The following is a 16,721-nucleotide window of genomic DNA, read 5'->3' as shown; positions in this document are numbered from 1 at the left end:
AAAAAGCTTTCACATTTCACTGTGAAGTCTTTAGATGTCTTATTAACCTGTAGTTCAGATATTCTCAACCTTGGCAGTATTGACATTTTGGACATGATGAGTTCTTTCCTGTGGGAGAGGTCCTATATATTGTAGGATGTTAACAGCATCCGTGTCCTCTACCTAATGCAGGTTAGCAGTGCCCAGTTGTGACAACTGAACATCTCCAGGTATTGCCGTATGTCTCTAGGGTGCAAAATTGTTCCTAGTTGAAAACCATTGCTCTGGTTAAATAAATAGTATGACACTTGAAAATAGAAGGTAGGAAGTTAATAGCTTTAACATAAGGAATTCACACAGAAGTTGGATTAACAGGCAGAAAGACTTCATCTGACCAAGCAGTAATTGAAGGCATTTTTTTTTTTAATTTTTTTTTTTCAACGTTTATTTATTTTTGGGACAGAGAGAGACAGAGCATGAACGGGGGAGGGGCAGAGAGAGAGGGAGACACAGCATCGGAAACAGGCTCCAGGCTCTGAGCCATCAGCCCAGAGCCCGACGCGGGGCTCGAACCCACGGACCGCGAGATCGTGACCTGGCTGAAGTCGGACGCTTAACCGACTGCGCCACCCAGGCGCCCCAATTGAAGGCATTTTGACTGAGAAGCTCTGTGTCTGGATTTGGATGTTGTCCCCCAACCACACCCCTCAGCCTGAGAGGCTCATATCCTGGTTTGACTCTAGTCTTGAGGGTAGTGAGTGCCAACTGTGGAAAGGGTAAACAACTTCCTATTTGGGATTTTTGTCCAAATATATCTGGACTTTTTCAAGAACAAGCAACTTCTTATTTGGAATTGTTTATCAGAATTACTTGATGGTTCTGAGAAAATAATATCCTACATGGGGCTACTTAAGTCCTCTTCATTTCTCCTTATGAATGACCTCAGGTGACTTTCTTCTGGCTTTCAGTTGAGGACCTTATCCATCATTGAGGTCAGTGAATTGATTTCCTTCATGGGTATATTTCCTTTCTTAGAGGAATCTCCATTGGAGACCTTTTCCATTTTGGGGTGGCTATAGCCCAGGATGAGTTTTGTCTACAACCTGAGGCAATATATTTACTTGTGAGAAACTTAACTCAGCTTGAGGTTTGCTTTCAGAGTATTTTTTTAATAGAAGAAAAAAAATTTTTTATTGTGGCAAAAGATATATGTAACCATTTTTAAGTGTACAGTTTGGTGGCATTAATTATATTCACTATGTTGTACAACCATCACCTTCTATTTCAAAACCTTTTTCATCACCCCAAACAGAAACTATGTACCCGTTAAATAATAACTTTCCATTTCCCCCTTACCTCTAACCCCTGCTAACCTCTGTTCTACTTTCTGTCTCTGAATTTGCCCCTTCTAGATGTTTCATATAAGCAAAATCATACAATATTTGTCTATTTGTGTCTTTTTTATGTTCTCAGGGTTCATCCATGTTGTACAGAATTTCATTCCCTTTTAAGGCTGAATAATATTCCATTGTGTGTATATACCACATTTTGTTTATCAGTTTATTTGTTGATGGATATTTGGGTTGCTTCCATAGAGTATTTTTAAGTTGTCAGTAATTCTTAAAACCTTAAGGAATTTAAAGGTTGTGGAGGTTGGGAATGTTACAGATATTCTGGAAATAGGTCATTTCCTATACTATGTGTAACAATTTCTTTTACGGACTAATTACTATCTGTATATTTGGTTCTCAGTAATGATTTTATGGACATGCTTAAAAAATTTTTTTTATTAATATTTATTTTTTTGAGAGAGAGAGTCAGAGTGCAAGTGGGGGAGAGGTAGAGAGAGAGGGAGACACAGAATCTGAAGCAGGCTCCAGGCTCTGAATTGTCAGCACAGAGGCCAATGCAAGGCTTGAACCCACAAACCATGAGATCATGACCTGAGCCAAAGTTGGACACCGACTGAGCCACCCAAGTGCTCCATATAGATACATGCTTTTGACTTCATTAATACATTTCCCTTTTTCTGTGTTTTAGTTCTTGTGTATAGAGAGTTGTAGAGTTAGAAGGTTATTTCGATGTTGTCTAATTTAGTTTACAATCCGCATGAAATTGCTCTCACAGCATCTTTCATTGACAGTTCTCTCACTTTACTGTTTCTAGTGTAACAGTGAATGACTTTTATTGATTTGCTTTTTGCTTTTTGAAGGGATAGTTCTCTTGTCTCCATGTATTCAACCCTGTTTTCCTAGTCTATTGTAATCTGGCTTTTGCGCTACCACTGCACTGATTAAATTGAGCTGAGCATTGGCATCTTTTATTATTGTGGTAAAATATATAGAACATAAAATTTATCATTTTAACCATTTTTAAATATACAGTTCTGTGGCATTAAGTACGTTCACATTGTTCTGCAACTGTCACCACCATCCATCTCCAAACTTTTCCATCTTCTCCAACTGGAACTTTGTACCCATTAAACAATAACTCTCCATTACTCCCTTCCCTCAACACCTGGTAACCACCATTCTACTTTCTTTTTCTTTTTTTCCAGTTTTATTTTATTTTATTTTATTTTATTTTATTTTTAATTTTTAATTTTTTCTTTTATTTTAGAGAGAGCAAGAGCACTAGTAGGGGAGAGGGGCAGAGGGAGAGAGAGAAAGGATATCTCAAACAGGCTCCATGCTCAGCGCGGAGCCTGGCACAGTGCTCTATCCCACGACCCTGGGATCACAACCCGAGCCAAAATTAAGAGTCAGATGCTCGGGGCGCCTGGGTGGCTTATTTGATTAAGCGGCTGACTTCAGCTCAGGTCATGATCTCACAGTTCGTGAGTTCAAGCCCCACATCAGACTCTGTGCTGACAGCTCAGAGCCTGGAGCCTGCTTCAGAGTCTGTGTCTCCCTCTCTCTCTGCCCCTCCCCAGCTCTGTCTCTCTCTCTCTCTCAAAAATAAACATTAAAAAAAAAAAAAAGCAAGTCAGATGTTTAACTGATTGAGCCACCAAGGTACCCCTTCCAGTTTTATTGACTTATAATTGACATACAACATTGTATTGATTTTAGGTATACAATATGATGATTTGATAGATACGTATATTGCAAAATGATACCTCAGTGTTTAGTTAAAATCTGTCACCTCGTATAATTGCAGAATTTTTGTGTATATTTGTGTGTGATGAGAGCTTTTAAGATCTCATCTCTTACCAACTTTCAGTTCAGTTACTTGAGTCACTATGCTGTACATTACATCCCAGAACTTATTTGTCATATAACTGAACATTTACACCTTTTGACTCTCTTTATGCGTTTTGCCCACCCTCCACTCCTACCTCTGGTAACCACCAATCTGTACTCTATGAGTTCAATTTTTTTTTTTTTTTTTTAGATTCCACATATCAATGTGATCATGCAGTGTTTATCTTTCTCAATGACTTTATTTGACTTAACGCGCACAAGGTCAATCTATTTCACAAATGGAAGAACTTTCCTTCTTTTTTATGGCTGAATAATATTCCTGGTGTGTGTGTGTGTGTGTGTTTGTGTGTGTGTATCACATTTTCTTTATTCAACACCATTCTATTTACTGTCTCTATGAATTTGCTTAGGTATACCTCATATAAGTGGAATCATGTAATATTTGTCCTTTGTGTCTGGCTTATTATATTTAGCAATGTATACCTTCAAGGTTCATCCATGTTGTAGCAGGTGTTGGAATTGTATTCCTTTTTAAGGCTGAATAATATTCCATTGTATGTATATACCACATTTGGTTTATCCATTCAGCTGTTGATATTTGAGTTGCTTCCACTTTCTGGCTATTGTCAGTAACACTGCTATGAACATGGTGTACAAGTGTCTGTCTGAATCCCTGTTTTAATTTCATCTTTCTTAATTATTTTTTTCTTTCTTTCTTTCTTTCTTTCTTTCTTTCTTTCTTTCTTTCTTTTCTTTCTCTTTTCCTTCCTTTTCTTTCTTTCTTTCTTTCTTTCTTTCTTTCTTTCTTTCTTTCTTTCTTTCTCTTTCTTTCTTTTCCTTCCTTGCTTCTTTCTCTTCCTTCCTTCCTTCCTTCCTTCTCTTCCTTCCTTCCTTAGTCCAGCTTTTTATTGAATATGTTACAAAAAGGTTTAGTCAAATAGACCAAAGCCCATGTTATCAGACTCCTCAGGTTCTTCCCTCCTCCTTCACTACTCCTCAGCTGAGGCAGCAGTAGTGGAGGGGGCAGGGTTTCCTGCTGGGGCAGGTCCACCACCCTTTCACTGCAGATGAGGCTTCCATGTTGACGATGGCGAGAGCCTCTGCACACAAGCCTGGTCAGAAAGGTCCAGCACTTACTTTGGCTGCATTGAGAACATTCATCTTATCTCTGTAACTGTTACCTCATCATTATGCAGGATGAGGGGCCAGTAGATGCAGGTGAAAGTGTTGGGCTGGCAGCTGGCGGCCAGGCTATTCACAGGATGAAGTGAGGGCTTTACCCCAACATGGCCTTAGCTTCCTTGGAAGGACCAAGCACCCTAGCAGCAAATGCAGAAACAGGCTCCCTTCTTTCATTTCTTTTGGGTATCTACTCAGAGTGGAGGTGCTGGACCATATACTATTGTTTGATTTTTTTTTTTAATTTTTTTTTTCAACGTTTATTTATTTTTGGGACAGAGAGAGACAGAGCATGAACGGGGGAGGGGCAGAGAGAGAGGGAGACACAGAATCGGAAACAGGCTCCAGGCTCTGAGCCATCAGCCCAGAGCCTGACGTGGGGCTCGAACTCACGGACCGCGAGATCGTGACCTGGCTGAAGTCAGACGCTTAACGGACTGCGCCACCCAGGCACCCCTATTGTTTGATTTTTTTGAGGAACAATGCTAAGTTTTAAATGGAAGTGCTAATAAGATCTACCAATCTTAAGTGCCCAGATTTTGAATTTTTTTTGAAAGTTTATTTATTTATTTTGAGAGAGAGAGAGGGAGAGAGAGAATCCCAAGCAGGCTCTGCACTATCAGTGCACAGAGCCTGATATGGGGCTCAAACTCAACAAACCTGTGAGATAATGACCTGAGCCGAAATCAAGAATTGGATGCTTAACCAACTGAGCCAGCCAGGCATCCCATTGAATTTTGACACATACATATACTCATGTAATCATCACTCAGATCATTTTCATCACCCAGAAAGTTTCCTCGTGCCCCTTTACAGTTAGTCCTCCCTTCAGTTCTCTAGAGGGGGCTATTCTGATTTCTGTCCCTGTAAATTAATTTTGTGTGTGCTTGAACTTCATACAGAGGGAATCATATGATATGTACTGTGTAGCTTTTGGTATCTTTTCCTCAACATAGTGTTTTTGAGATTCATCCATGTTGCAATAATGTATCAGTAGTTTATTTTTTTAAAGTACTGTATAATGTGTCATTGTATAAATGAATATACCATTTTATCCATTCTCCTACTGGTGAACATTTGTGTTGTTTCCAGATTTTGACTATCATGTAAAAGCTTCTATGAACATTCATTTACACATCTTTGTGTGTGTGTGTGTGTGTGTGTGTGTGTGTGGTCGGTGTTTTCATTTCTCTACAGTAAGTACCTAGGGAATGGAATTGCTGGGCCATATATAAAGTGTATATTTTAATTTTATGAGAGACTGCCAAAGTGGTTGTGTAATTGTACTGTCCCACCAGCAATTATGAGATTTCTGATTGCCCTGAATTTTTACTAATATTTGTTACTCTCAGTCTTTTTCATATTAGACATGCTGGTAGATATGTTGTAGTATCTTATTATGACTTTAATTTGCATTGTCCCTATGACTAAGTGAGTTGAATGCTTTTTCATATACTTGTCATTTCTTTTGTGAAAGAAATATTAAGGTTTTTGCTTGTTTTTATTTTTAATTAAAAAAAATTTTTTTTAACGTTTACTTATTTTTGAGACGGAGAGAGACAGAGCATGAACGGGGGAGGGTCAGAGAGAGGGAGACACAGAATCTGAAACAGGCTCCAGGCTCTGAGCTGTCAGCACAGAGCCCGACGCAGGGCTCGAACTCACGGACCGCGAGATCATGACCTGAGCCGAAGTTGGCCGCTCAACCGACTGAGCCACCCAGGCGCCCCAATTTTTAATTTTTTTAAAATTTGTATTTTAATGGTTCTGTATTTTTTGAGAGAGAGAGAGCCTGAGCGAGCATGGGGCAGAGAGAGAGGGAGACACAGAATCTGAAGCAGGCTCCAGGCTCTGAGCTGTTATGATAGCGTAGAGCCTTACGTGGGGCTTGAACTCATGGACCGCAAAATCATGACCTGAGCTGAAGTTGGACGCTTAACTGACTGATCCACCCAGGTGCCCCTTAACCTGTTCACTGCATTGAAGTCCCTCTGTTGTAAATTCTCAGGTGGTTTTTATGGTCCCTTGTTAGACCCTGACTGATAATCACAGAGCTCAAGTTGATAGTAAAAAAAATATCTTACATTTACATTTGTTTCAAGATGTGTCATCTTTCTTTTCTTTTAATTCCAGTGTACATGTACAGTGTTAATGTTAATTTCAGGTGTACAATATAGCGATTGGACAATTCCATATATTACTCAGTGCTCAACAAAACAAGTGTAGTCTTGGTGTACCAGGGTGGCTCAGTCGCTTGTGTCTGACTTTGGCTCAGGTCATGATCTTGCAGTTTGTGGGTTTGAGCCTGGCATTGGGCTCTCTGCTGTCAGCGTGGAGCCTGCTTTGGATCCTCTGTCCCATTTTCTCTCTGCCCCTCTCCCACTCTCACTGCCTGGCTCTCAAAAATAGACATTTCAAAAATTAAAAGTATTTATTTATTTAGAGAGAGAGCGTTAGTGTCAGCAGGGAGGGTCAGAGAGAGGGAGAGAGAGAATCCCAAGTGGGCTCAGAGCCTGACGTGGGGCTCTGTTTCACAAAAGATCATAACCTGAGCCAAAATCAGGAGTCAGATGCTTAACCAGCTAGGTCACCCAGGCATCCCAAGATAAATGTACTCTTAATACTCTTTACCTATTTCCCTATTCCCCCACCCCCTCCCCTTTGGTCTATCCATTTGCTCTCTGTTAAGAGGCTGTTTTTTGGTTTCTCTTTTCTTCCCTTTGTTTTGTTTCTTAAATTCCACATATGAGTGAAATCATATGATGTTTGTCTTTTTCTGACTGACTTATTTCACTTAGCATTATACTTTCTATATCCATCCGTGTTGTTACAAATGGTAAAATTTCATCTTTTTTATGGCTGAGTAATATTTCATTGCATATATGTACCACATCTTCTTTATCCATTGATGGACACTTGGGCTGCTTCCATATCTTGGCTATTGTAAATAATGCTGCCATAAACATAGGGATGCATATCTCTTCAAATTAGTCTTTTTTGTATTCTTTGGGTAAATACCCAGTAGTACAGTTACTGAATCATATGGTAGTTCTATTTTTAATTTTTGGAGGAACCTCCGTAGTGTCTCCTACAGTGGCTGCACCAGTTTTTATTCCCATGAACAGTGCATGAGGGTTCCATTTTCTCTACATCCTCATCAGCACTTGTTTTGTTGTTTTTTGTGTTGTTGATTCTGACAGGTGTGAGGTGATATCTCATTGTGGTTTTGATTTGCATCTCCCTGATGATGAGTGAAGTTAAACATTTTTTCATGTGTTGGTTGGCCACATGTATGTCTTTCTTGGAGAAATGACTGTTCATGTCTTTTGCCCATTTTTTAAATTGGATTATTTCTTTGGTGTTGAGTTGTATAAGTTCTTTATGTATTTTGGATACTAACCCCTTATTGGATATATCATTTGCAAATATCGTCTCCATTTCAGTAGATTGTCTTTTAGTTTTGTTAATTTCCTTTGCTGTCCAGAAGCTTTTTTATTTTGATGTAGTCCCAGTAGTTTCTTTTTTACTTTTGTTTTCTTTATCTCAGGAGAAGACTTGTTGTATCTTTTCATGTCCCAAATTGAGATAGTAAAGTGTTAGAAGTCCTGTTATAACATGAAGAAATTAACATTTATTGAATGGCCACTTTCAGATTTTTCGTAGTTTTCCAGTGAAAATTATAGAGGGAAAAATGGAGGCCCAGAGAAGTTAAATAACTTGCTGTAGGTCACAGAGAAGGCTGGTATTGAATCAGGATGGGAATTCTACATATAAAAACCATGCGTGATGTGTCTGCTTATCGGGGAAGAGATCCTTTACCAAAGAAGTGTTCATTTATAATGTACTTCTAAAAGTCTTAGTTATTTTAGAAGATTTTTCAGCTAAGAATTCAAGGCACAATAATTTTCTGCTCAACTTTCATTTTTCTGGTATGTTATTCCTTAGCACTGATCAAAGTTTAAGATAAAAATTTGAGTTAGGGCCATTACTAAGAGACTTTGGCCCCCAGGACAAATTATAAGGGAGAAGAATTCTTGTACTGTTATGTTTATTTGGTTGTGTAATTGTTTAAGATAGAAGTCTGGTGTATCCTTAGAGGGGAAAGAAAGAGGAGAGATGTCACAAAAGAGTAGAATGGGGTCAGGAGAATAGAAGGGCCAAGGGAGTATGGTTGCCAGGTTGCCAGCTTTCCACCCCTACTGCCTCAGTGATGGTGGAGGGGCAGGGTGGGAACTGGAGATAGGAATGAGGTGCAGCGGCTGAAAGGCATTACCTTGTCTTCATCTCATCAGCCGGCCACCTGACCTCTGTGATAATAGAGGCTCCTGAAGTGTAGCATCAGAGATGACTGCCCTGCTCTGCTGTAAAATAGAGGAGGCTGTGCTTTGCCTTTACATGTCTATCTTTTTTTAGAGGATCTTTCACATAGGTAATTGTCATAATACTTGGTGAAAGCATGTAAGAACGAGTACCCCTGTTTGTAGCGGGAATTGGAGTGAGCAATGATTTGGGATACAAGAAATTCAACTTACACATTTACAGGTAAAATTCTAACATAGACTTAAGACTTACAGACTCTAGGGATTTCTAAGGCATCCAGAATTCCCTCATCTTAGAAAATAAATAATAATGCAGATAATAAAAATAATAGCAGCGACAGCTAACACTTCTGTAGAGCTTAACTATATGCCAGAATTTGAACCTCTTTATATATATTGTTATTCAGTCCTCACAACTCTGAGGATATTTTATTCCTTGACCTTCCTATTTAAATGTGTAACCCCTTACCTGTACTCCTTGTCCTTCTCTGCTTTTGTAGAAAAATATCACTCCTATAAAACTTCCTTTATTATCATCTGCCCCTTCTGTTAGCACTCTCTGACTTACCCCCAATCCTGTCCGCACTGATTTAAGGCAGGAGGTCAGTTTGGTTCACTTTTGTATTGTCAATGCCTAGAATAGGACCTGGCACATGGTAGGTGCTCAGTGAATATTTGTTGAATGAATGAATGAATGAGTCTCTATTTTATAGATGAGGAAACTATATTTCCCAAGATCACACAGTTAGAAATAGGACAGTGAAATTCCAGTCTTTGATGAAGCTAGAATTCTCTTAGCTTTTAGACAAATTATATCTCCAGGAGTGTGAAATGACCTTTAAGCCAGATTTGGCGATGGCTTCCCTTCTTTTAATCCCTAGGTTTGCATTTCATGGGCCTCTGGGCTCTTAAATTATCTTACAGATTGAATATTTTTTTCCTCCATTCTTTATCCAGGAAAAACAAAAAATTACTCATCTTTTATTGTGAAATTTTAAAAATAGCAAAACTCTGATTTACATTTTATGAATTTTGTCTATAGCCTGAAGCTGTAGAAGCAATGATTCTTAGTCATATTTTAAACTCAAAGGGTTCAGTGTCTCCTTTCACTCTTTCCCTTCAGGGGGCATGTGACAGAGGAATAGGCCATACAAATGAGACTTGGCCCAAGATTACTCAGTAATCCACTTGCCCCAGAACTATTCATCATGGTGTATTTCTTTACCCACTTGACATGTGTGCACGAGCACCCACACCCATCTCTAAACTTGGTGATCAGTATGGCCTTTTGTAGGAAATTTAATTCTGGAAGTGGTTAGGCAGAACATGAAAGGCTAAGATCTGACAGTTGAGGGAGCTTAAGGAAAGGAGGAAGGAAACAGAAGTCATCAGAATCTCAACTAGGAAGAAGGGCAGTCCCACTCAGAGTGTGGGTTTTTGGAAGGTGAAGAGTATAGTGCTGTTGAACACTTTACCTTCTTTTCCTTTTGGCATATGAAACCATACCCATTCTTTCTGTCACAATTTTACCTTATAAATTCCATTGACAATCCCTGTTCTTGGGAAGGACTAAGCAGCAATAGTTTGTTATTGTGTTCTGACACCATTAACTCGGGGTCACAGGAAACTTCTTTTCCTTCCTGTTATATTATGGACCTATAAGTGTTAGCTTTTGCCTTGATGTATCTCCTAAGATTCTGGAACAGAATGATTACAAATAATTAGAAATCATTTCCATCTTGTTTCCTGCTATTCCCTTTCTTTTATGTTTTTAAAAGGGCATATCTCAAGTATATATTAAAGTGCATTAAAAAATACAAACATCTGTGTACTCACTGGCCAGATTTAACAAATTAAAAAAATGTAGTTATGTATACTTTAGAGATTTTTATTCTTTTTTGAGAAATGAAAGCATTAATGAGCTGAAGTCCCTCCTTTTTAACTTCCCTCCCACCCCCTTCCTCACAACTATTCTGAGGTTGGTGTGAACTCTTCTCTTTCTTTCATAGAAAAATAATTTCTTAATGAATTTTTACCCATATTTTTAATCCTTTGAATTCGAAGGATAGTAACTCATTTTATGGTTTATCATGAATCATTTTCAGTGGCTCAAATAGATTTTTTTGGTCATAGTTGCCTTCTCATTCCTGGACAACAGTATAATGTTTTACCTTGTTATTGCTAGGACCATATTTAACTCTTTTTGGTCCTCTGATCTGTCAGATGGGATGTTAACTGTGTTATGTATTTTTTTGTTGGTAACATTCCTGAAATATTTCTTAGAAATTCTTTGTATTCACCTTCAGTAACCAGGGAGAGAGAGAGAAGTAACAAAAGAATTATTTTATTTTTTTCAGGCCAAGTTACCATTTGAGAAACTGACACTATGAGCCACAAAAAACTGAGAAGCCTATATTCAATGTGTAATAGTAGGACAAATATCTATTAGTTTAAAAACCTGTACATTCTTGTGGTCAACAGCATGAAGAATTTAATGCAATACTGCCATAGGCTTATGGTTAAATGTGAGCACGATGCTAAAGGAGAAAATCTAACAATGGCTATTATGTTTGTTTTGTCAAAATATGCTCACCAGCTCAAGAGTTTCCTATTTTGGAGAAGCAGAACTGGTTGATACATCTTCACTATATACGGAAGGATTATGAAGCGTGCAAGGTGAGAGATTGTAATGACAGAGACCATGAGAGGCAGGCTTTGGTTAGATAGCTAACAATTGTGGCTCTTAAATCCCACTAATAACGTATGAATTCCTGTTTCCCCACACTGTGTATATTGGTTAGCTTTTGCTAGGATAATGCTGTTAACAACCTCAAAATTTCAGTGGCTTCTAACAGCAGACATTTAATTATTGCTCATGGGCCTCCAGATTGGCTGTGGGTTGGTTGGGTCTGACTACAGGCTGGGGGTCAGATTCATGTGTGCTCCATGTGTCTTCTCATTTCAAGACCAGGGTAAAGGAGCAGCCGCTCTCTGGGACTTGTTGGTCTCATGGTGAATGGCCAGTGTTCAACACAGCGTAGTATTTAACTTTCTCATCTCTGGATAGGTGAAAAATGGTATTTCATTGAGTTTTATAATTCTCTTATTTTGATGAACTTGATCATCATTTGTGTATTTAAAAACGATTTGTATTTCCTTTTTCTCTAAACTATATCTTTGGAAACATACTATACATGTTATATACTTGCTGGCAGACAATAGTATTAACATGCAAAATATATCCTTGAAACTGTCTTATGGCATTTGGAACTTTGTCATGCTTCTAAGGTTATAGTTTCAAAGTTTTACCCGTGGGATTTGTACCTATGGCAATGTACAGAACTAGAAATGGTTAGTACCAGTATGAATCTTAAAAGGGTTCTTTCTTTCCTTTTGTGATACTACTATCCTTTTCTTTTTTCCCTTTTCCTGTTGTTTTTTTTTTTAAGTTTATTTATTTATTTTGAGAGAGAGAGGAGAAACCATTTTGAGAGAGACAGGAGAGGAGGGGGAGAGAGAGAGGGAAGGACAATCCCTTGTAGATTACAGTGCAGAGCCTGACCTGGGGCTCAATCTCATGAACTGTGATATCCTGACCTGAGCTGAAATCAAGAGTCAGATGCTTAATCCACTGAGCTACCTAGGCACTGCCCCTTTTCCTTTTTTGACAACTTTCTCTGTTTCCTGTTTTTGGCATCTCTTCCTTGTTTATTTCTTAAGCATTGGAGATGTTCCTAGGTCCTATCCTTGGCCCCTTTCTCAGCTCATTTCACACACCTCTTCCTGATCTTCAAACTAATCTGATACCTACTAATGCTTCACAAGTATTTCAAATTCAACTCTTCTGTAGCTGAATTTATCTGCTTTCCTCCAAACCTATTCCTTCTCTTGTACCCTGTCTCGGGGCTAGGTACCATCATTCACTCATCTGTCTGTCAGGCTCCCCTGACCCATTTTTCCTAATATAATATAGATAATCATTAAGTTTTGGTGATCCTTGTTTACTATCTCTTGAAATTGTCCACTTCATTCCCTCTCCATGCCTTAGTTAATTCCCATAATTTTTGTTTAAATTATCACAGGAATTCTTATACCGATCTTGCCTCCTTTCCATCTGTTTTCATCAGTGCTTCCAAAATGACTTTTCTATAGAGCAAATTGAATCAGGTTACCTCCTGTTTAAAACTTACCAAGATTCTCTCATTGCTCTCAACATTTTTAGCCTGGTGTTTGAGGCCCTTCTCTCTCGGACTCTCTTAGTCATCTTGGCTTCTCCTCCACCCGCTGCCAACACAGGATTTGAAACTGTTTACTCCAGAAAGCCTTCTTTGATTCTCTAAGTTAGACTCAGGTGCTCCTATAGCATCCCAAGCTTAGCCTGTCACGGGAGCAAGGAAGAACCTGTGTTTTGCTCATCAGAGAGCCCCTAGCATCTCTAATGGTGCCTGGAAATCTTCCTATTCCCCTTAGCTTGCCTAGTAAGATTCTAGACAGGGGTTGACAGACTTTTTCTGTAGGGGCCAGATAGTAAATATTTTGGACTTTGTCGGCCACAGTCTCTTTCATATTCTTCATCTTCTCTCTCTCTCTCTCTCTTTTTTTTTATAACCCTTTAAAATAGGAAAATACTCTTAGCTTGAGAGCTGTACAAAAATAGCCCGTTTGGCTCAGATTTGGCCTGTGGGCCATAGTTTGCTGACCCCTGTTCTATAGTAAGTAACCATAAAAGAGTTGAGATTTAAAAAAATTCCAAGTGAACATTATTAGTAATTATTTATATACTAGATTTCTTATATATGCTCCTTGTCCACCTCTACTTTTCTTAAAAACACTTTAGGACACTGGGGCGCCTGGGTGGCTCTGTTGGTTAAGCGTCTGACTTCAGCTCAGGTCATGATCTCACAGTTTGTGGGTTTGAGCCCCGCGTCAGGCTCTGTGCTATTAGCTCAGAGCCTGGAGCCTGCTTTGGATTCATTCTGTGTCTCCCTCTCTCTCTGCCCGTCCCCAACTTGCACTCTTTCTCTCTCAAAAATAAATAAACATTAAAAAAAAATTAAAACAAAAAATCCACTTCAGGACACCTAACCATGACTTACAAGTATTTTTCTTCCTCTTCCAGGCTGTTATCAAAGAGCAGCTTCAGGAGACTCAGGGGTTATGTGAATATGCTATCTATGTCCAAGGTAAGACATAGTTCTCTTCTTGCTAGAAAAATGCATTCTTGGCCTAGGTTTCAAAAGAAGAGCAAACAACTTATGAAACACTTTAAATTCAAATGTTCTACAAAGATCTTATTCAGTATTATGTTTTTTGAAATCAGAACATAATTCTTATGCTGGATTTGACCTCAGAAATGACTAGTTCTGTTAGAAAAAATTTGCTGCCGTTCTTTCCCCCTTTTCCAGTGTCTGGCTAATGTTTTCAGAATGGATGTTAGGGCCCCTGCCTCAGGCAGCAGCTTCAAGCCCAGAAGGGCTTTTGGAACTGTCCTTTGTAGTCAGGCTACAGAAGATGACGGAAGCCTTGAGGATTTTTTATAAGGGCGTTAGGATGAAGAGAAGAAGCCTAGAGGTATACAGGATGAGGTGGAAAGTAGATGAAATTCATCAGAAACCAAATACAGGAACCACTGACTCTTTGGTATAAATGAACAGTTTTGTTTACCACTCAGTGGATTGGTAGTCTTCAGATTAATATGTAATTTTATGACATTTGCAGGATACTTGACACATCTAGGACATCATGGCAAGAAAAGTGCTCTTTTATTCCCAGTATTACAGGTGCCAGACTCGCAGTGCCTCATAATACTTAAACACGAAAACTCTTCTGAAAACTCAGGCCTGGGAAAAATTACTGATTCCAATAGGTTGCGTTACTGAAAATCAAGTCTGAAATATTAGTGCATTCTTGGCCAGAATCTTTTTGATTTCACTTGTCCTGTTTGGGTGTACTCTGGAAACTACTAGATGGAAGTCTGAATTATGATAAATAGAGTGTTTGACAGGGAAGACCAGGAATGTTCTTATTATGAAGAATTTGTGGGATAACTTTCAAGGCACCTGACTATCTGCATGGTGGGTACTGGGTAGAGGGGCAGGTAGGTTTGAGATACCTTATTTTTTTTTTTTACTTTAAAAAAAATTTTTTTTTTTTAATGTTTATTTATTTTTTGAGACAGAGAGAGACAGAGCATGAATGGGGGAGGGTCAGAGAGAGGGAGACACAGAATCCGAAACAGGCTCCAGGCTCTGAGCTGTCAGCACAGAGCCCGACGCGGGGCTCGAACTCACGGACTGCGAGATCATGACCTGAGCCGAAGTCGGCCGCTCAACCAACTGAGCCACCCAGGCACCCCTGAGATACCTTATTTAAAAAGGTTTTAGATTGTCAGCAACTCTGCTACTTGTTTCAGCCTACCTGAGGTCTGAGCTGATTGTATTAAAGATACAATTATCCAAAGGATTTCTTTGGTATGATTTCTTACTCCTCCTTCTTCAGTTTTTCTGATACCAGACTCTGTTCTTCCTAGAATGTGATGAGTTTTTTCTGTGTTTTCTATCCTTGGCAGCATTAATATTTCGCCTAGAAGGAAATATCCAAGAATCCCTAGAACTCTTTCAGACGTGCGCTGTTCTCAGCCCTCAGTGTGCTGATAACCTCAAGCAGGTGGCCAGATCTTTGTGAGTATTTGTTGCCTCAGAAGTCCTGGGCACTCACAGAGAACGATGTAAAATGCGTTCTCAGTCCGAGCCTGCTTCTGACAGCCTGATCAACCTGATACGTAGAGGGAGAGTGCCTTAGTAGATATATGGGGATCCCCTTTGAAGAGTGGATTAATTTTGAAACTTGAGAAAATAAGTCAACAAGTATAAAGGAGTTGAGTATTTTAAACATTGTATAGTCTAGTTTGATGGGGGGAACACTGATACTGTTTATCATATAAATAGGGACATCTTGTGCCCTCAGTCCCCTAATCTTATTGGCAACCCATGGAATGTTTTTCATGTACTGTTCCAACACTTGGTATAATACTTGACATAGTAAGTTTCAGTAAGTGTTTGTTGAGTGAATGCCCTAATGGTGCCTCCATGCAGGCAACCTCCAAAGTTTTTCTAAGCTGATGGGTACACTGTTTTTCTACTCTGGAGCTGTAAAGTGTCCCATGGGGTTTCTACCCCCACTTTCTTACCTACATTGTCATTCATACTTGCACTTCCTTTGTATAGAGCCCGGTTTGCCTTTGCCTCCCTCCAGAATCAAGGTTGAGGAAAGAGATTTAGTCTTGGAAGGGAAGGGCATGTCCCTATAATAGACGGTGATAATAAATGATGGCAGCTCCTGTTTAACTGGTATATATACCAGTTTGTTTCTTTTTTGTTCTACATGTGTGGTACATTGTGGAAAATAAATTACAGAAGACTTTCACTAAAAGTGGTGTAGAATGAGGCCAAGACCCTGGAATAGCTATCAGTGCAGTCCCTACCAAAAGAGCTTCTGTGACTGATAGAGACCAGCCTCACCGGCCAAAACAGCACAGCCAGCTAATAAGGCAGGGGCTTCCAGATTTCTCTGCTGGATGGAATATGAGTCAAATGGGGGACTAGTGGAGTTAGTCCTGTAAAACTTTTAGTTAACAATTACAGAAAATGTATTTCTCCCATAGATTTCTTTTGGGAAAACATAAAGCTGCCATTGAAGTATATAATGAAGCAGCTAAACTTAACCAGACAGATTGGGTAAGTAGAGAACTTTAAAGTTCTTTGTTATTAGTGACCTGCTGATGGTTCCATTTGTCATATGGCTGTCTTGTTACTGTTAGTGAATTCCTACATGCCCCAAATGTCTTTATTTTATCCTCACACTTGATTGATGATTTAGCTAAGTATAAGATCAAAAACCAAACCATGTTTCCTCATAACTTAGCAGACATTGCTGCATGGTTTTCTGGCAGTCTGTTACCAGTCTGCTACTTGTTGATTAACTCCACTTTCCTCTCTAGAAGCTTCGAGGATTTTCTCTTTATCATTGGAGTTCTGAAATA

General features: G+C 39.1%; 1 protein-coding gene across 1 annotated transcript in view; it reads left to right on the top strand.

Moving 5' to 3' along the window:
- BBS4 (Bardet-Biedl syndrome 4) overlaps window positions 1-16,721 on the top strand; it is a 55,202-nt gene that overhangs the window by 22,504 nt on the left and 15,977 nt on the right. The window contains exons 3-6 of the mRNA XM_047075671.1: window positions 11,277-11,356; window positions 13,800-13,863; window positions 15,249-15,360; window positions 16,344-16,416. Coding sequence (XP_046931627.1) covers window positions 11,277-11,356; window positions 13,800-13,863; window positions 15,249-15,360; window positions 16,344-16,416 — 329 coding nt within the window. The remainder of the gene's footprint in view (window positions 1-11,276; window positions 11,357-13,799; window positions 13,864-15,248; window positions 15,361-16,343; window positions 16,417-16,721) is intronic.

This window comes from Lynx rufus, unplaced genomic scaffold, assembly GCF_022079265.1.
Source record: "Lynx rufus isolate CCGP_SWC_20201006 ecotype Redwood Valley unplaced genomic scaffold, mLynRuf1.p SCAF_13, whole genome shotgun sequence".
In the NCBI taxonomy this organism is placed as follows: Eukaryota; Metazoa; Chordata; class Mammalia; order Carnivora; family Felidae; genus Lynx; species Lynx rufus.
This window is presented reverse-complemented; position numbering and strand designations above follow the sequence as displayed.